Source organism: Homalodisca vitripennis, chromosome 3 (assembly GCF_021130785.1).
Source record: "Homalodisca vitripennis isolate AUS2020 chromosome 3, UT_GWSS_2.1, whole genome shotgun sequence".
Taxonomy (NCBI): Eukaryota; Metazoa; Arthropoda; class Insecta; order Hemiptera; family Cicadellidae; genus Homalodisca; species Homalodisca vitripennis.
The window spans coordinates 22,407,044-22,429,376 of NC_060209.1; the positions used below are offsets into that span (position 1 = coordinate 22,407,044).

Below are 22,333 nucleotides of genomic sequence, written 5' to 3' on the forward strand. Positions count from 1 at the left end.
ACGAACTGTTTGGTAAATAAACGCAATTTTCTTTAAATGCCTTAAGATATTGCTAATACCTAGTAGTTTGATCTAAATAATTACAAACAACGTCATGAAATTACTAAAATAAACATGTATATAGAAAGAAAATTAGTCATATCCTACTCCCAATAGTCCCATTATGCTTGGCCGGAAAATCACCAAACTGTGGTACAATAGTTACCATCCTTACCACATTAACATTGAGATTCTATACGTTTTCTCTTACCATATACTCATTGTTTAATTTGGGGAAGGGTGATTTCAAGGGAACAGAACTTAGATCCCATAAGATGTAAATTAAAAGATTTGTTTGCTAGTGAGTGATATGTGGAAATTTTAAAAACCAAAAGAAGTTAGCTAAAAATTATTTGCATTTTTACATTTTATATTTATTTGTATGCATCAACCTTAATCGTCGGATTTATAACTTATTTAAATATTAACAATATTTCTTGCTAATGTAGTAGGATCAATGACTGGACCACTATCATGTTGTCCAGAGGAGTCTAACAATCCGAAACTGAGGGTATAGAAATAAAGCACCATTGAATGGCGCTCAAGTCGTTAGGTTTGGTGAACTGTGAGAACCATTGTGGGGCAAAAGCGTCACCTTAACACCGATGTTACCATCCTGGTTGAATTGGGGGTCGGAGGAATTGTCCTGGGAACAGATTTAATCTCGTTTTATTAAGCTGTACGCAAGCAAGCAAAGCTAACTTGTTGCTGTTTCCTTCAAAGGTTTGTAACTTTAATTAAACCTTGGCGGAAGTGATTAAATTAGTTTCTATTCGACAGTTATTACTTTCAAACAATATTCTTTGAAAATACTCATTAACTTAATTAAAGAACAATTCGCTACATATAATGACACCTGAAATGTTAATACAGTGAAATATGTTGAACAGAACAGTACATATTTCTATAGTAGGGTTTTTACCAACTAAGAACAGTTCATACTTTATTAAATGTAACACAACTTAGGTTTTTGTTTTCTAGAACAACGAACAACACATTTCAAACATAGATATTATATTCCGACAATCCGTGTTTGTGTTTTATCAATCATATCTATGTAACTTGGGTTAGTACCATGTAACACTTGAAAGAGCACAAAGTACTGTAATAAATTTAAATGTATTTGCTGAATGCATAGGGAATTTCTTAATTTTCATTATGTTTTCATCCTTAAGGTTCTGCATATTTATGGCACAATCAACCGCCAAGCTACTGCGCACTTTAATACCTTAATACTTTGAACACATGTTTAATATTAAATTATTCATTACAATTTATGTTTAATTTAATTAACTATAACATTTACTACTACTTTTTATAGTGTTGCAATAAATATGTGTTCATGGACTAACGTGAGAAAACTTTCTTTTAAAATATCTAAACATAAATTTACATGATTAAAACAAATGAGTGACTTTTCCTAATTGAGAACATTTAAATAAAATATATAGAATATGAAAATATGAATTTCAATATTAAACTATTCATTTGATTTCTACACATTGTAATCTTTTCTTTTCATTACTTTAGGTGCAGGTACCTTGGAATTGTAAATGAGACGCATTAAAATGATTAATGAACCCTGATATATAATACTACGTTCCTAAAATTAAATACTAGATTATCTTAACTTACATTTGTTTGCACTTGACACTTATTACGCCTAAAAGATTCTTCCCCGCACACGAACACAAGCACTGTCACTCCCGAACGTCGCTTTTGGAATCCCGTCCTCGACTTCTTCCTCTCCTCCTTGCTCCTCATTTTTGATGTTGTTCTCCCGCCAGCTTAAGACCACGCCACTGCCAAATCTCTCCATCATAATTGGTGAGTACCAATTTTTCATATCAGCATGGCTGTCCCTTACATCGTCGCATGATTTTTAGAAATAACCATTTCCGCTGCTTAAACAAGCATTTCCTGTTTGTTCATCATCGGTGTCTGGGCGGATGTGCATATCCACTTACATCCAGAGGACGTTTGTATCGAATTGTAATACAAGACTTTCTTTCCAGCAACTATCTGTACATTGATTCTATAAATTTTGTTATACTAATAATTACGTATGTCTTACATGTCTTATTCCAGAGTATTGAGCAATTAATGAATTTTTCTCTTATTGAACGAATACCTTTTAACACACAAAAACGGGATATATGTTCAGATTAATGGACGACCTGCACTTCTAGAGTGCTGGTAAAGCGCTTTTGAAACAATGGGTGAATTTAAAAAATCTTTACTCTTTGAGCCAACAATTTTCAGTACTTTGAGACTATTAGACACGCAATTCGATAAAATTTGACAACTATATCTTGGTGCCAATGGTGCAGTGTAGCGGGTACAACGGTTATCGCAAGATAACCAGATGAAGCAACATCGAGCGTGGCTGCTGCTTGGATAGGTGACCGCTGCTGGGCAATCCTGTCCTTGCAAGCAGCCCGCCTGTCCGGCCATTGGCGGTGGTTCGGAAGTCACTTTAAGCCGTTGTTCCCCAGGTTAAGTGTTAGACAGGGCTTCTTAGTCCTAATTTTGCCTGGTAAAATAATACATCTTTACTTTGTTTTACTTATCAATTAATGGCAGTACTCTCACTCGTAATTCCTCATTACACTGTCAATTATGTTTCTTATGCTTGTTTTTGCCCACATTCCCTCGCAATTTCTACCTCAGAGTAACCTTCAATACCTGTAATGTGGTCTCGTTGACGAGACTCTATATTGAGTCAACATTGACTGGACTTGTAATCACAAAATGGCCGTACTTAATTTTCACTATCCGCGTTTAGCCGTGTATTCACATTATCGGCTAGTTACGTTAATTCAATATTCTCACCCCAGACTCATTAGATAGATGCCTGGCTTCACAGTAAGTGGACCGCAACACCATGCCTTGTTACTAGGCAACACTTACTGTTTATTACTAGGGGATGAACAGTAACTATTAAAGCGTGTGTTTTACATACACAATTTGACAAATATTTTATTTTATATCCCACATTGTCTGTGGCACCAACTGGCTCATCAAAGGCTTTGTCTGTCCCAATATGCAATCCAACACTTACGCAACTTTATGCAATAGGCAATAAAACTAAAAGTCGTCAGATCTAAATATAACCCTTCATAGTTCACCAAGGCACCATGAATCGAATTTTGCTACTTTTTTTAAAGTAGCAAAATTATAACATTATAACGAGTATTTCTTGACGTAGACACTGTAATTATGGTTTTTATAACAAACATAGATAAAGCCAAGCTCGGTTTTACCATATGTTTTTAAACTTACAGTGGATATGTGTGTATGCATTATTTATACCATAACAAAAGCTGCAAAACAAGATTAAGGTTGCACGCATACTTATTTTACAGCGCAATGGTATTTAAATGGAAATTTTTCTTTAGGCACATTTTTTTCCTACTTCTGAATTAGATTGATGCACAGCCGCGAATGTAAATTTAGAACCAATTTACCTGTGTACATTATTGAAATTCACGAGAGGTCAAAATAATTTCTAAAAAAGTGAAATTATTTAAAAGACTAAGCTTAATATCCCCATTACTCATCTACCTAACGTGGAACTTAAAATCATATTAAATACTTATTACGAAGGGAGATGATTAGTTTAGTATTCTTATCTCTGCAGTTTTAATAAAGCATAAATTCTTGCGTAGGAGCTCCACTAAACATTATTATAACTGAAGGTAATATTTATTCACATTTCTCTGTACATTTTCACTTTATTATACTTAGTTTCTGATGCATATCGCAATGCCATCCGTCTATATTTATCAAATATGAATAGTTCTGGTATTTTCAGTTCTGATAAATTGTCAATAAGCATCTGAAAGGATGATACCCTAATATCCGCATCGAAAGCTATTTTATAGAACTGTTAAAGCTTCCAGTCGCATTAGTAGCACTGATTTTTGCACACGTGTGGGTGGAATGCTGCATTACTTTTGTTGGCAATATCTTTAGCCCTCGCGATCCAGTTTTCAAAGGGAGTCTGTCAGTTTAATGGTTTATTATTAAACTATACAAATTTGTTATCTCTAAGACAAGTTGGATCATTCATACTCCAGACCTAATATCCATTGGATAAACATGGTTTTCTTGACATTTGTTAGGTACGTTTCCCCTAAGAAAGAAATCGAAAAAATGGGAGGGTATCAAAAGATTTAAAAATACGAAATAATATTTTTCTTAGCTTGAAACGGTTAGAACCAACCATTAGACATGTAAATAAGTGATATTTCAGCTTCAAATAACATTATATATATATATATATATATATATATATATATATATATATATATATATATGTATATATATATAGCGTTGACTTTCAATTTTTGCATCTAATTTTATAACGGCTATCAGCAAGCGCCTGAACGGTTGTTGTTATAAATATCATAATATGAAAATAAATGCGAAAGTACCTTTATTTGTTTGTTTTTCATTCACGCATAAACTATTCAACCAATTATAGTGAAATTCTACATGGATATCGTTACACGAGTTACGCGATTTGGCATGCACAGGCGTATTATTGCTGAGGGATGTCAGTTGTCTTATCTACTTGGCGGCTAGAGCCAGACTAAATATACTGAAAATCAAAGGACTCCTATACGTGGACTTATATAGGTATGTTTAAAATCCTTTACAGATATAAAAAAATAAACGTCCTCTAAACAAACGGTACCGCCCGTTACTCGAACCTCTTTGTGCAGGGTGATACAGAACACCCGGCCGTTATCTCCTGTAGTTTAAGCGTTTTACATAGAGTGCAGCAGTAAACTAATCAATTTCATGAGCAAACGTCGCAAAATTGATTTTATCACATGTAAAAGATAGGGTGTGTCAAAAGTTAAGGTCACAGGTTCGAATCTTGAAAATTTCAAATACGCCCATTTAAAATCTTTTAGGCAAGGTACTGTAAAGGTTTTAAAATTTCAATTTTATAAGAAAAACAAATTGACACACTTTTAATACACATTTAAATACGAAATTACTAGAAAGAACTTAAAAACTGTTCACAAAATCTCTCCTAAATAAACAAGACAGGATATATTCAAAATTGTTGTCCAGAACTGTTCAGCATCCAGACAATTAAAATGATGTGCCACATGACCTATTTTACTACTCGAAATGTTCTATATATGAACTTGTAACTCTCATTTTCGGGCACACCCTGTATTTTAAACGCCACAAACCATTTTTCGATGTTCGCAGTATGATATTTACTAGGGTTACCATTTTTTTGCATCACTCTATGTCAAACGGTTCAACCAGAATGCGGCCGGGTATATAGTCTGGAACACCCTATATTTTGGTGTCACAGGGAATTTTGGTCTCAGTAATTAATATATGCACTATTGGTTCAAATTTCAAGGTCACTAAAAGGGGACTCACCAACATTAGTTTATATATATATATATATATATATATATATATATATATATATATATATATATAAACCGTGAAGTAGCTAAGACAGATTAACACACACTGTAGGAGAACCACACTTAGAACTGTATTTATATTTCTTTACAAGCAGAATTTCAAAACGTTGATATTATTTCTAAGTTAATCTGAAATACATTTTTAATGTGGGAAACAACTTTCTTTGTATATGGGAACAATTTTTAAACTCAGTTTTTTAAACTAAATTTTTAAACTCAAACAAATTAAATAATGCGTTCAGGAGAAATACAATGTCACTTTTGATTTAATCTTGAGTAAAACTCTTAATAAATCGGGATATGTAGTTATGTATTTCTTGGTCAAAAACAGAATTAAAATATCATTATAGAAGGGATAAATTAATGCAATATTTGTTAATGAACTGCCAGGAAAATCTGAAGGCCCTACACTTAGTAGATACAATATTTATATGATTAGAATATTAAAACCTAAAAGCCCACTTCTCCTTTTAAAGGTTGATGATTATTAGGGTAGAGGTTTGGTAATAGACAAACAATAAATCTATTACAAAAACACTTGTTATTGTAGTTCTCATAGTTCTAATGAACTATTAATACGATAATCTTTAATATGTTCACAGAAATGTATTAATAGTATTGCTTCTGGGAAACAATGCATGAACCTGTTTTAAGTACAGTAACTTTACTTTGATGTTCATTCAGTTGTTCTTTCCATGATCAGATCCGCCTTTTTCTTCATTAAAGTTCAAAGTTTCCATTACTGAATCGACAACTGAAATGAAACATGCATATTACTTTCCGGGGAAGCGACTTTTACAACGTAAAGCACGACAGCATTATTCGTGCTTGGGCCCTCTAAAAAGTTGCAACCTGATATCAAAGCCTTGCTCTAAAGCAAGAATGTTCTTTTGACGTAAGTGTCTTCGAAATTATTAGGAAAATTATATCTTACGATGTCTAGTTCTTTCTGAATTCCGTCAAAGTTTATTTTGAATAAAAGTCTAAATGCTTAGTCAATGTCTCAATACATATGGGTTTATTTAACAGAGACATGGACTAATGAATTTACATTAGGTAATATAAAACATTCATATCATTCGCGGTTCATCTCCATTGCCATTGCTTGTTTCCCGTGCCGTAACATATGAGACTAAATTAATGCACATATCTAAATATTTAAAAGAAAATAAAAAAATGTGCAAGTTTCCTGATTTATTATTGCCTGAATGAGTAATAGGTACCCTTAACATAGGAACGGTTGAAAATTTTAAAACTCCCTTTGTAAATACCTAACAAATTTGTTACTTACCGTCTGTTTTTGGGGAGGGGTAGAACATTTTGTAACAGTAACCCAACACCGTGTCACATTATAATATCTTAATAAATATGACGAATGGTGAGAATTATACGAAGCCTATCTATGTTAGTGCCGTCGAAATAAAAGTATTTAAAAGTTTAAAGACTTTTTGAGTATTTCATATAAAGGAGATGTTTACATTATTCTAGAAAAGCATGAGTAACAATATGGTACTTATATATAGTTAATTATTTCGTATTAAAAACGTATTCTACGTTGTATACTATATAATGTTGATTCGTGGATTTTCAATTAGAGTACACTTATTTCTGAGTAATCCTTTCAATATACTATATAGACGTATATATAATGTTATCTGTAAAATAAACGAAATTACGTTCAAAAATAGAATAAGCTAACAAAATATTTGCACAGTTTCTCTAAAAACGTATTCTTAAAATAAATACATTTTCTTTGGAGAAAACACTCATACAAATACTTGTCGTCTTGAACTAAGTTAGAAAACTACAGAAGAAACTACTTAGAAATACCATTAGTGATTAAATGATATTGACAGAGAGAGAATGCCTTTAATGTAAGCACTCAAGGATAATTGTGATGTTTAACAGTGTTACAATGTATTCAAAGCGTAATTACTGACGCCTTACGCAGCAAAAACGTTGTCAAGTAACTAACTCGCGGTACTTAAGCAACTGGAGCATCCGCAACACACCTGCCGCAGCACTTCTACCGCAGCACATCTGCAGTACTTTTGCCGCACCACACCTCCCGGAGCAAACCCCCGCAACATACCTCCAGCAGCATTCCTTCAGCAGCACACCTCCCACAGCACTCCTCCCAGAGCACACCCCCGCAGCAATCCTCCCGCAGCACATCCCCCGGAGCACACCTCCAGCATCACGCCTCCAGCAGCACACCTGCCGCAGCACTCTTACCGGAGCTCACCTCCCGCAGTACACCTCCAGCATCACTCCTCCCGCAATACCCCTCCAGTAGCATTCCTTCAGAACCACACCTCCCACAGCATTCCTCCACCAGAAAAACCTCCCGCAGCACTCCTCCAGCAGCACACCCCCCGCAGCACTCCTACAGCAGCACACCCCCACAGCACTCCCACAGCACACCCCCGCAGCACTCCCGCAGCATATCCTCAGCAGCCCAACTCTCGCAACTGTTCTGTTGCTAAGGGTTAAAAACATAGTGGAGCGGCGAGGCTAGAGTGTAGCGGAGAAGGGAGCTGAGAGGGTTGAAAAGAATACAATGCAGTTAGATGCGTTGAATCATAGTGGAGCGGAGAGGGGCGCTGGTTCAAGTCTCGACACGCTAGCCTCTCCTCTCAGATATTGATACCCGATTTCTTTGCTCGAGGGTTCAGTCGAGCCTCGTTGGTCAAATCGACAATAAGTGCAGCTGTTATGGATACTGAAACATTTTATTTTATCAGTGCGTGAACGCAGTGCTGTCTGGGACCAACAACAATCCAGCCACCATAATAGATTCATTCTCGATCGTATGTGGAAGGAAATAGGCCAAAAAAACAACTGTACAGGTACGAGAAATTCATTTATTAGAACACAAACAAAACATTAAAATATTGCTCATTGTCTTTCTTAAATTTGATGGGGTTTTCCTGGAAATATGCCTTGAATGTATCACGTAAAAGCATTGCTGCAGTTAGGTGTCGGCCCCTTCGTCTTGGCACAGGTTCGGTATCGCCTCGAGTCTTTTCACCAGGTATTACCTCGCTCAAATGTCTTTCAAAATCCTTCTCTGTCAATTATTGTATTTTGAAGAACACAAACAGCTTTAACTGTGTGATCGGTAGTCTCGTGTTTAGCTTCAATACTCTTTGCGAGTATTCTCCATCTTGAATAACAATATTCCGAATGTACACTCAATTGTTTTTCTCGCCCTTGAGTGTCGAAAGTTTGTATGCAGTTTTTTCCATCGTTAGGTTGTCAGCTGGGTAAGGTGTTAATAATCGAAGGGACAGAGGATAAGCTTCATCGCCTAGAAAAACCATAGATGTTTTGACGTATGTCCCTGGTAAATAACTATCATCTGGAATATTTAGCTGATTATTTTTAATTTGTAAGTACATAATCTGAAGCTGCTAGTGTTGCTCCATCGTTCTGTTTACCGAATCCTCCAACATCGATCATAGAAAATCTGTACTGAGCGTCACAAACACCTTGTAAAGCTATTGAATAAAACTTTTTTGTAGTTGTAGAACATCGTTCCAGAATGTGGAGGGGAAATAATTCTAACGTGTTTGACATCTATGCATCCAATACAATTTGGAAATTCCAAATATTGTAGAACTCTTGGCTGGTGCGAAGAAAACGTATCTGACGTAGGTACAGGCATGTGTATTGGTTGCAAAACATTCCATAGTTGTTTCACAGTTCCGCTTACTATTTTGCTTACTGTTGTAGCTCCAATTCTAAATGTGAATGATAGGCTTCTAAAAGATGCGCCGGTAGCCAGATATCTGAAATTAAGAACACTATAACAGTTTTTAAGGGGTTATATCTAAATTTTTACTAAATAACAGAAAGTAACAACCCTATTCCTCGCTACATTCACCAAGGGTGTCTGCAGAAATTTTTCCCAGAGGGGGCAAAGCCTACCGGGGGGTTTGGGAGGTACAGTATAGATTACATCCTTCAAGAAAGCGGGGTCTAAGGGCCCTCTCCTTACATTAGAGTTATATTTAATTTAGTAAACACACTGAATTATTAATTCATTATTTTATTTCAGTGAAAGAAGCACAAAAGAAGTGGAAGGGGACTTCGTGATTACTACAGAAGTGAGTTCCGAAAAACGCAAAAAGAGAGATCAGGCCAGGGAGCAGATACTGTTTACAAACCAAATTGGCCTTACTTTATGAGTTTGGATTTTTTGAGAGGGACAATTTCAGGCAAGACCCTCCAGTGGAAATATAACATTGAGTGAATACCGCTCTGAAAAAGAGGAAAGCAGTTCAAACCGAAATTACAGAGGTGAGTGATAATAATCCTGATTCGCCTGATAATGAGGAAGACGAGCACAATGTAACTGATGATACACTGATGAATGACAATACCCCATCAGTAGCAACCACTACTGTTAACAATGAAACCCAAGCGTTTACTCATACTAATGACTTTCGAAAAAGAACGGGTAGGCAAGCAAGATTACATACAACAGTTAGTGCAGCTTGAAGAAAAAAACTTTCAATGCTACAAGAAAAAAAAAGAAAACAAGAACTGGACAAGGAACAAAAAAAGGATGACGAAGACTTCAAGTTTTTCGAAAGTCTAAGCCCCCATCTTAAGTTGATTACTGGAGTGAATAAATTAATGTTTCGTAATGATGTTCAAAATTTAGTCATGAAATACGCATACGGTAGTGGGTATGTCGACTCTTCATCACGTTCTACCCCTTTGTCTAGTCATGGTTCTGTGACTGGCCCTTGTACACCAATCTCGATCGATGAGAACTCGTACACTTTGCTTAACATTGGAAATATGCATGGTGCTGAGTCTAGTGTTCATATGTGGAGTGGCAATCCAAACTAATTATTTGTTTGTTTTTTTTAAAACTTAATTGTCAATTAACTGCAGTTAATAAATTGATTCGTTTTTATCTGTATTTTATTTAACTAAAATTACTGTACCTACCAACATGAATGGTCTAATAAATATGCAATTATTCTATTCTCAATTAAATTCCTATTATTAACGATTAGTATTAAATTACCAGACACGTGTTAACCAGTACACTACACAGAATACGATTATACACATAAGGGTGAAAAGTATTTTAATTGATTTAAATTTTAATACTGTAAATCAATATTTTATTACTTTAAACGTATTTCATTTAAATAAATAAATAAATATATAAATATATATATATATATATATATATATATATACATATATTAAATATTACGTTTACTTTAATGTGGAGTTGTATCGTTAAGATTTTGGAAAAAACACCCTGATTAGCAAATGCAATAATAAATTTGCATAATAAAACTTACCTGAGTGTAATAAGTAGCTTCTCGTCACATTCAATCGGCTGCTTTACAAAATTTGTATATTTGACCTCCATATGAGGAGAAATTAAGTTCAATATATATTCAAAGGTACTGTAATCCATTCTGGTGTACTGGAAAAATCTATCTGGATATTTCTTCAACTGGGGAAACAGATGGTGGTACTCTCCAAATTCCATACGCTGCCTATTTTACAGGGTGCACTGCACAACTTCTATTACCTAAAAACAATCATTTTCAGTGCACTATTCTCATACAACACAAAAATCGTCATCACTGTCTGAAGACATATTGAAAAGTGAACAACTGAAGCCTCTTGATTCACCGCGTTGATCGCCGCCGTACTATGTGCATGTGAAGCACCGCTAGCATCGGGGGTCAAAAACCCTCTCAGCTACCTTCTCCGCTACACCCTAGCCTCGCCGCTCCACTATGTTTTTACCCTAAGACAGTCCTCAGTTTCTGTGTTATAGTAGAACTTGGTCAATTCGAACGTTGTTGATTCGAAATCTTAAATAATTCAAACTTTTGTATTATGTGTAATGTACAAACAGAGTACTTAAATCTAGTTTCTTTTGGATAGTTCTTAGTTTTTATGGTGTAACTATTTTATGTTTAATGAATAAAAATATACAACGATACCATTTCTTAATACGGTAAATAAAAGAGCTTTCGTACTTTTATACACGTAAATGTATTTAAATTTCGTTCAATTATAGTAAAATTTATTCTTTAATTCGTTTATATACTTCAATAGATATAAGATACAATACCTTTCCTTCACTCTCGCTAAATACTCAAACTCTTGTAAGTTTATGTAGAAAACTGGCAAAAACTTACATAACGCAACTGACAATAGAGATATACTTCAAAATAATTACCCTTAATCTTTAGCTATATAAAATATATTATATTAATAAAATTATGTAAAAAGCTACGTCACCATGTTCAGTTTGGCCAAGGTAACAAAGCAAATAAAATTACGAGATAATAATTGGTTTAAAACCTGTTTGTTTATTAAACTCTAAAGTATTCAAAGTCAAGACCTCTCAACTTGGGTTAAATCAATTAATAAATCCTGGTGAACTTCTGGATGAACTGGTGGGTGACGGGAAATAAGACTAACTTTTAATGGAAACCCACAAATAATAGCTGATGAGAAGCTTCAGAGTTTATATTTGGTGACTTTTAATGGTAGACTACAGATAATAGCTGATGAGAAGCTTCAGAGTTTCTTTGTTGTGACTTCTAATGGGAGGGTACAGAAAATAGCTTATGAGAAGCTTCAGAGTTTCTTTATTGTGACTTCTAATGGAAGGCTACAGAAAATAGATGATGAGAAGCTTCAGTGTTTCTTTATTGTGACTTCTAATGGGAGGCTACAGAAAATAAATTATGAGAAGCATCAGAGTTTCTTTGTTGTGACTTCTAATGGGAGGGTACAGAAAATAGCTGATGAGAAGCTTCAGAGTTTCTTTATTGTGACTTGTAATGGAAGGCTACAGAAAATAGATGATGAGAAGCTTCAGTGTTTCTGTTTTGTGACTTTTAATGGGACGCTACAGAAATGAACTGATTAGAAGCTTCGCAGTTACTTTTAAACGACTTTTCTTTAAGTATACAGAGAAAAAATTTCCATTACAACATTATATCTGAACATTATTCCAAGATTAACTAAAACTTTGATAATTGGTTAAATGTTTACTTATTGTTTGCTGCCTGTTATTGATGCTGCTTGGAGAATCTTAAAGGAAAGAAATTTCTTTTAATACGTGTTATAATAGTAATCATTTTTTTCAATTTATGACTTTATCTGAATAATACTTTATTGTAATATTAGTTTGATCAAACAAAACTGCTTATTAAGAAAATCGATCTCAGTATGTTACAGAAATATGAATAAATATGGAGTAACACGTCCGTTAATACATAATTTTACTTAATGTCATAAAAGGTAATGATCAATAATACTAAATACCGGATTCTGGGTAGTAATTATCAGGTGGGAGTGTAAAACACTTTATTTTGTACTAGCGTTATCCGCGGCTTCGCGCTCAATTTCGTAGGTTTTGCTCCTGTATGAGCACCGCTGGTTGAAGTGAATTATATTACCAAGTAATGTTGAGTTTGTCTTCTTCTCACGATCAATAAATATGTTACAAGTGTATATTTATGGTCATTTTAATTTACTCCGATCTTAGTTTTTTCTTTCTTCCCCGCTGAAGAAAATATATATACGAGTGCATATGCAGCTCTGAAAAGCCTACTTTTGTCAAAAGGCAACTAAGATATGTTTCATAATAGTCTTTAAGTGTATAATAGTAAAAGTACTTACTCTCTTATATCTGCACTGCTAGTAGTTACCCGCTGCTTTCCACACAACTTTGTAGGCGTTGTTTCTGTATGACCACTTCAGTTTCGAGTAAATTATATTTCCGACGCCATGCTGAGTTTGCTTTGTTGCCACAATCAAGAAAATACACGAAGAAGTTTATATTTGAGACCACTGTAATTTACTTCGTTCTTAGTATGTTTTTTTCCATAGTTGATTTTCTTTTTTTTCCTATCAAGAAACTATATATCACAGATTATACAAGCCTAACTCTGTCAAAACAGAACTAATATGGGGTTTATATAAGTTTTTACATGTACTGTATAGTAAAAGTTAGATAGTAACTTTTATATATAATCTTATATATATATATATATATATATATATATATATATATATATATATATATATATATATAAATGAATGTTTGTGTGTTTGTCCTTTATGGGATCGTAAGCTATTTGACCGATCATTTCGAAAATTTGTATGTATATGTATTTTTTCACGAAGAAGGTTTCTATTCTATGTATATTGATGTAACTCGCCTGCAGGTGACGTTGCCGAAGATAATAGTTTTCAAAGCGCCTGCACATTATAAATTGCAATTGCGAGACAGTTACGAATATTTAATAGCCAAACACTATTTGAAGGCGCTAATTTATGATTTGTCTTGAAGAATTTCTGGTTGAACTTAAAGCTTGAGTGTTAGACCACTTTATAATAAAACACATGTACGTGTGCAATGGCTATAAACATATACAGATTTTCTTGATCGTGGCAACAAAGGAAACTCTACATCGGCGTTGGAAATATAATTTACTTGAGCCAGAAGTGCACATACACGGGTAACGCTTACGAAAAGCGTGCGAAGCCGCGGGAAACAGCTAGTACTTAGCTATTATTTGATAACAATTTACAATTATAAATACATTAACAATGGCACTATTGTTTTGTTTCAATTTACAAGCTGGAAAATATTTTCAATATTTTAGAACATTCAGAGCTGTTATTGGTACATTAGTTCAAAATGACAGTTCAGCGAACTTTCATCTGACATTGTTCTTGCCGACTGCTTCGAAGGGAGTCTTCGGAGTCACATTCTGACCATATTATGTTTGAGGACATTTTCTAAGGTAGAAGAGTACTTACCTAATTGCTGAAATCAAAAACGGCACTAAAAATAATGGTTACTCTTTAGAGAATTTACTCACTATAAATGTAAACAAATTTAAAATATCAAACAATGTTTACACAGAACAGTTGGTTACATTTGAGAGGGTCTTTCAATTAATATTCCACAACTTTAGAGGCCAAGATGGGATTTTTCACCACTTTAAAGACCAGAGGGGCGTAGGGATTTTCGAAATAAGAATAGTCCTTTATTTTTACCGAGGACCGTAAGATTGTCCATGTAAAATTTCAGTACGACCGGTTCAATAGTTTGCGCTTTAAAGCAAATCAAACAAACACTTTCGCATTTATAATATTATTAAAGAATTCCGGGCGTAACTTAATAACTGTAGGTGACATGCACAAAATATTATGAACAAATCAATCAGAATTCCGTTGTTATCTTTTTTGATTACTTGGAAAAAACTTTTTTATATTACAATTCTTTAAAATAAAAGTTTAATGTCAAGTTGACATTTATCCTTTGTTGTGTTGAAAGAGCATTCTGATAAAGTAAAGTGTATTATTGTGACAGTAAATTATAATACTGCGATGAAGTAAAGAATAATATTGTGATGAAGTAAAGTATGGTATTGTGACAGAGTAAAGTTGAGTTTTATGATAGAGTAAGGAACTCAGCAACCCATCAGAGTTTGGCTACAATATTTTTATAATTATTTGTTGATTGAGAACAATCCATCCTTTAAACATTACTGAAACCTTTTCAGAATAATAATTAATATTGAAATGTAATCATTGTTTTGAAGTTACATGCTTGAAAAGAAATGAATTTTTTAGGGTTCCATTGTTAAACTTATATTGCATTTTGTCTAAATATGATGGCTTAAAATATAAACATACGCTGTAAAAATTATATTTATATTAGTAAAACACTCTGTGCAAACAAAGTATAGAATATAAAATACATATATGACAGATATGAACTTTTAGTAGATAAAACTTTGAAAAGGAAATTATGGTTATACAATTTTCTTTTTCGATTATTTTTATAGTATGATTTTTCCTTTGTGTTCAAATCAAGATAAGGGTTAAAATCTAAATAAAAGGGTTAGAATTTTGGCTTCATCATCTAAAATTTACTTTTACCGTACGATTTTTGACAAACCTACGTGTACAATTTATACGCACTACTCAGTATGCAAAATTCAAAATATTTAAAATCTTTAAATACTCACAAAATATTTCTTTGTGCTGTCCTAAATTATTTTTTTATTTTACATTATCAGTTGCCCCATGACAACCATAAACCCCCCTTTACAAATAAATCAAATTTACTGTACCCTCCAAACGTCCAGCTAGTATAAGTCAAACAAATTAATCTGTTAGATTTGAGTGCGGATATAACTGAATATTGATGAGTTCACAAACGAGAGGCAACACTGGATAATTAAACACAGTGGCTGCGTGGGTGGCAGGACTGGGCAGGAGGGTGGGGGACGTCAGAGTGGTGAGAAGGGCAGGGAGGTGTTGACCTGTTGCCTCTTATGGGAAGAGCCATTTAATTCAAAATCGATATGATCTGATGATATTTGGTACGCTAGTGTATAATTTCAGGTATACCAACTACGTGTTTATTTCGTTGCATAATACCGAGACCACGCTGCGGTTCTCTTGATTCTTACAATATTACTGGACTATATTTTCGTCAGTATTTCCATTAAAATACCACTTAGTGTTTAGCCACTGCTATACCTTTACCAGTACATCCCAGACCATACAACTGCCTGTAATTGATTTAAAACATTCGTTTGATATTTGTTGTTACAGTTTGGCCTAGATCAGATGTATAAAATTCAGTTTTAAATGTACAGGATAAACATTGTAGTGATGATAAAGCGGTAAAGCCATTTCGCTCGTTACCTTTATCTGATAGGCTCACTACTCCACCACACTGTTTACAAGATAACATCAGTTTTATCATGACAAATAAAATATCCATGGATACAAACAATACTGCTAATTTTTGTACCAAGAAAATCATCAAACTGTACTGACCTTCGTTCCTTATTGCAAGGAGATGTAAGGCATAATCCTATTTTGTCCCAAAGGTTTTATCTCACCTTCCTGGTTTACATACATGTTTCCTGTAAACTTTCGTTTCTTGCACCATGTTTTCATCCTAAGCATTTGTGTTCAGAGAAAGAACTATACAAATATTAAAACAGCAATTGAAATAGCTTTCACAGATTCACAACACCAAAACTATAACCTTTCACAATTTCTCTTGATTAACATCAGGATTTATATACTTCTTACTGCACACAGCTGTTTAGACAGGTTAGCCAACACACAAGTTTTTAAAATAAAGTGCTCTCAACAAAACACAAATATAATAATCATCCCAAGTGAAGTGTCAATTATTCAACCAATTCTGCCTGTTCATGAAGAAAACAGTAGATGCAGGTTTATTTTAAAACTTAATACTTAGAAATGTCAAAAATATAACCTTTTGGCACAGTTCTTTTAAGAAAGAAACGTACTTCAACGACTAAAATTAAAAAGTTAATAAAAAACATGTTTTTCGTTTAGCCCCTCTTAAGGCTTCTTTCAGAGAATAAAAATTTGCAAGTATCTTCTTCCTTACAGAGGGTGCTGAAAATTCGCAAAGGAAAGTTTTTTTTTTAAATGCCTAAATAATACTTGATAATGCTAGAGAATAGGCACACTCCTTGCACAAATTGAAAACAGGATCAAACCAATAGCTGCGACTCGTTTAACAAATTTGTTTAATTTTCAATGAAGCAGTTGTAAAGTATACGGAGCTGGTAATTGCATACTGTTACACAGAGATAAAGAACCATTGCATTTTGTAGTTACTGTTAATATAACTTGTTCTTTGTTTATTGTGCGTTATGACACAAATCGAGAACAGTTATCACAAATTATCCAGTGTGGTCACAAATAAAGTCAGTCTTTTATAGCCATCTTTCTACATAAGTATACTTTATACAGTTCCACTTCGCTTTGTCGTTAGTTACATCTACTCGTTAGTTTTTACCATCAAACCCTAACAAATCGTTACATTTTATAATATTTTTTGTAATAAAACTATTTCACAATATAGCTATACCCAACTTGTTTTGGCCAAAACCTATGCAATCATCAGGAACATAAATCGTTTGGTTTTTACTTCTCTGAATAAGCTTTAGAGTCGCCCTCATCTCGAGTGTCTTTTTTCTAAAAAGCGGTAAGTGATTTTTATACTTATAATTAAATTTGTCCACTATAGATGGATACACGTTGAACATCTCTGTTTTGTCCGAGGCAATTATCTGAATCAAATACGAATTATTTCACACCATGTAACAAGCATATTTTGCTTATAATAAAATATGCTGCCAGGTTCAGGGAAGAGGAACGTCGTCTGCAAGTCACAGACAGCTACACTAATTGACTTGTCAGTTTCGGCTCTTTTCTTATCTTTTTCTTTCATCTCTCACAGTTTTTTTTTTAATAAGGACAACTTATTTTCAGCCATACATTTCTTTCATCATCAGCACATAATTTAAAAGCATTGCATAACTCGCATTGACCGTAAACTCAGATTAAACTATGAATTGAATAGGTACGTCAATGTACTGCTTCGATGTTGCAAGTGCAGTTTCACAATCCTTCCAGGTTTTTTTTTTTAATCCTTCCTTCAAATATGTTTGTTGCTTATACCCTTTTCTCACATTGTGGTACTCAACGCTTTTTAAAGATTCCCTTTAACTGGAAATTGCCGTATATCCGGAGGTTAGGCAGCTTGCGTCCTGGCGCTGCCGTATATGCGGCAGTTAGGCAGCTCGCGTCCTGGCGCTGCCGTATATCTGGCGGTTAGGCCGCTCGCGTCCTGGCGCTGCCGTATATCCGGCGGTTAGGCCGCTCGCGTCTTGGCGCTGCCGTATATGCGGCGGTTAGGCAGCTCGCGTACTGGCGCTGCCGTATATGCGGGAGTTTGGCAGCTCGCGTACTGGCATTGCCCTCTATACGAGAGTAAGCAGACGTTTCGAAAATCGGTTATTAATTACGTTTTCGATATTTCTGTCTAAAACCGAGTTTCAATCAATGGGACAGTAATCGAGGTATTGATTGAAGTCTATTATTATCCAATAAATCTAAATTTATTCCTCTTTATTTGGTTAGAATAAACCTTTGGATGAGTAAATATTTCGACTGTGACCAGCTGTTGGCCAACTATCTTGTTAATTACGTCTACTGTCATTGTGTTTTGGCATTTGCCTAATTGGTTTATTTCGAGTTTATGTCTGTTTTGGTCATTATTAATGTGGCTGATGAAGACACACTCAATTTTAGGGACAAATCGAGTGATGTGAGAGAACTATTAGATAAATTGGAACCAGCTTCCTTATCAGGTTATTTCAAAGTTCAATTTTTGTGTGAATAGAAATGTAGGAAAAAACAAGCTAGTATTATTATTCCTTGAGTTTATATATATAATAAGTCATTCATAGGTTGGATTTCAGTGTTTTAAAGCAATTTGTTGTTGGCTGAACATCCAATGTTAGTGAACATTTTGAAAAACTTCAAAAATTGCCAAAATAAGTAAACATAATTTAATTAAAGCCACTAAAACTGTATATATTTTTAGTAATTATAAATTTGTATTCATTTTGCATATTTTTGAATTTTTATAAATCTTTCACACATACTATATGATAAGATGCTGAAATTTGTAAAAAAATTAAAAACTATTCAAGCACCAAACTCTTTTTTGAAATTAAAAAGTAATAACAAATAAAATATATTATTATTATTTGTAATATTCTAAAAACAATTATATATATATATATATATATATATATATATAATAAGGTAAGAAGAATATTTACACAGTTTAAAGTAAAGCTTACAAACGGCTGAAAAAAGATACCAGTACAGGAGAAGACACCGCCAGTTGGATGGTTTCTCAGTGCGTGTAGTAGAATCTTATATATTACATGTATTTAATTATTTCTAAAATCATTACCATACACACCTACACTTAACAGTACACTCTAATCTTCCCTCAATATGTATACATTTAAGAACATATGTTGTTTAGGACATGTTGTTATGTTGTAACAGCTGAAATTAGACCGTTATCAGGGGATGTAGCACCTTGTCGACTGACAAATCAGCTGATTGACTTGCAAATGCAACACGATTGCCAACATAACTGAACTAGGTTGGCCAACTTACGGTCATCGCAGCCTCGGTGCTATCTTTACATGTTGTTATTGCATTAATACACTAGACTTACAGATCAACTGCAATGTTGCCTGTTTCTATAATAAAGTTTCTGTAAAACATTACAACATTGATCTGTACAGAGTGATCCATAAGTAGGGAATCTAACTGTGTGAAGTGGTCCTGAAGGTCTTTTTAATGAAAAATAAATCATTTTATTTGTGAGTAAAAAATGTTAATGATTTATGTTTTAATTTGATTTTTAATTCTTGAACTACTGATTTGTTTAATATTCAATAGTTTTTGTATCATTATAATTATTTTTATGAGGCCAGTATCAACCAATAATAAATTGCTTGTTGGTTAGTGACATGAGCTATCGAATTACGACTTTTAGAAGCTCATTCATGGAAAGTAAAAATAAAAGTGGACTATACATGTGGTTCTATACAAGTATTTTACTACATAAATCTTAAGTAGACGCATTTTTTCTATTTGGATATGATGAATGTGTACTTGGAAGTAGGACGTATACATCATTGATGAATGATACCTCATAAATCATAATTTTCTAATTGACTAAGAAGAATTTCATTACAAACTATGTCAAACACCCTGCTAATCTGTTTTCTGGACAGCAGCTCAGAAGTATGTTCGGCATCTTGGGAAACTACAGTCCTTCTTGCCAAAAATAGTCACTGCTTTCTACCTTGAGTACCAATAGCCAGATTGAACCTCCATGGTGTCTTTGCCCTCTTTCATGTCCTAACCACAGAATTTCACGGATAACTAGTCTCCACAGAAACCCTCGGAGAATTCTGAAAAGCTTTTTCCCTGTGGAGGCTTAGTCAGCAACCTGAGGTTATCTGTAGGAATCGGGCACTAGAGAACCGTCACTGGTACTAAAGGAGACCATAACCAACACCCACAGAAATTAAACATATGGGCCGGTAAGAGTGGTAATTTTATCATAGGACCTTTTTTATTGATAGCAACATTAATGGTGTAAACTAGAACAACATGCATAGATGATTTCAGCTCTCAACAACTTAATAAGGATATTTATTTTCTCTTACACACAACAATAATTTTTTAAACAACAAGAAGGAAACCATATAAAATGTAAAATGTAATATATAAAACTTGTTGATACAAAAATAATCATAACAAAGAAATTTATAATCAGTACCATAAGCGAAAAAATCATTGAAAAAATATTACCTTTTTCAAACAAAATACTGGACATTTAGTAAAAATTTAGGACCTTAGAAGGATAAGCCTGTTTAGAGGTTCCATTTTAACATTAACCATTACATTACTGAAATTGGCCACGCTCATACGTAACTAAAAAAAATATACCAGTGCTAAAATAATAACATCAATACTCTTACCGCTCAACATCATTATACCATTTATATTAAATTAACATTGGTGAAATTAAATATAATTACACACACATGGACTGTTTTCATAAAGGAACAAGAAAAAATATATTATTAAAATATAAGAGAGGTGAAATATTTTGTCAACAAGGTGGAGCCCCTCTCAAATATCCAAGAGTTGTAAGGGATTCGTTAAACCATTAATTCCCTAATCATTGGTTTGGCCGGAGAGAAAGTATCGAGTGTCCCAGCCCGGTCACCTTTCCTACACTCACTAGGTTTTTGTTGTGGGACCATCTAAAACCAGTGGCATGACCAGAATCTATCGAACAATTAAGAGAAAGAATAAGAGGTGAATGAAGAAGAACTATAAATGAAATATTTCAAAGAGTCAAAAACATGTTTGTACGATGATTGTATTAATGCGTGGAGGTCCGCGGAGAGCAGTTTGAACAGTTTAATATGAGGTATGGAAATGAATATCTCTTATTTTATTAATATTTGCTAAAAATATTCAGTATTCAGTACTCGTAACTGATTTGGTTACAAAGTTAGCTTCTTATAGTTTTATTTCCATTTTAATATTTTTTAAACGCAAAGGTTTAACAAAATACATGAGTTGAAAAACTTTCTTCTTCAAGAAGGTTCCCTCTGATGTAAACAATTGTTGTTCTTGATTTTAAGCCTTTCCCTTCGTATTCTGAAAGATTGCATGCTGCAAGATTTGAAGTAATATCTAAAAAAAGTCAAGGGGGTGTAAATTACTTTTTTAAATTATACGTTTGGGGCTGCCACTACTTGTAGAGTGGTCTTTAAGTGTATTTTTATTGACTACCCAACACCAAAAAAATATGTTACAATAAGTGCTATTTGAAAATTTTTAGTTACCACCACCCCAGTTGCCCTATCCCCTGAGGGTCAAAAATTTGAAAACATCATTATTAGTGTAGCCTTTTGTAACTAGTAAGGCTGCCGCAAACAGATTCCATATACAAGTACATGTAAAACAACAAAAAAGTTTAGGAGGGTTGCAACATACCCGGTATAACAGACCAAAGAATTCTTCTAATTGTATTGAGACTGGACACCTGAGGTAGAAGATAGATTTCAATCCCCGAAACGTAGTGTACTATAGATAAACTATTCACAAAGAAATCTGCGCAGGCGCAAATATCTGAGCAGCCGCGCCCAGGAGGGGCCCCTCCAGTGGTAGTGAGTGGGACAAGGATCTCCTCGTCTCTATTTTATCAGCTTTGTGGATCGTATCTCGCTCGCGACGATTTTTACACTACAGCTACTTACCTATTATATAACTATATTGTATTTTTGTGTGTAGGCATATACAAGTGTCGCAGTCCAAGCGTAAAATATTCATTAAACAGGCTTATGAAGTATCCAGGGAGCTTGCGTCTTGGTTAG

At 34.0% G+C, this 22,333-nt stretch overlaps 2 protein-coding genes across 3 annotated transcripts in view; both read left to right on the top strand.

The window, feature by feature from the left end:
* LOC124358110 (uncharacterized protein DKFZp434B061-like) overlaps nt 1–7,991 on the top strand; it is a 50,264-nt gene extending 42,273 nt beyond the window's left edge. The window contains exon 3 of the mRNA XM_046810404.1: nt 7,488–7,991. Coding sequence (XP_046666360.1) covers nt 7,488–7,991 — 504 coding nt within the window. The remainder of the gene's footprint in view (nt 1–7,487) is intronic.
* The window catches only part of LOC124356686 (neuroendocrine protein 7B2), a 120,893-nt gene that overhangs the window by 22,485 nt on the left and 76,075 nt on the right, over nt 1–22,333 (top strand). The window lies entirely within an intron of this gene.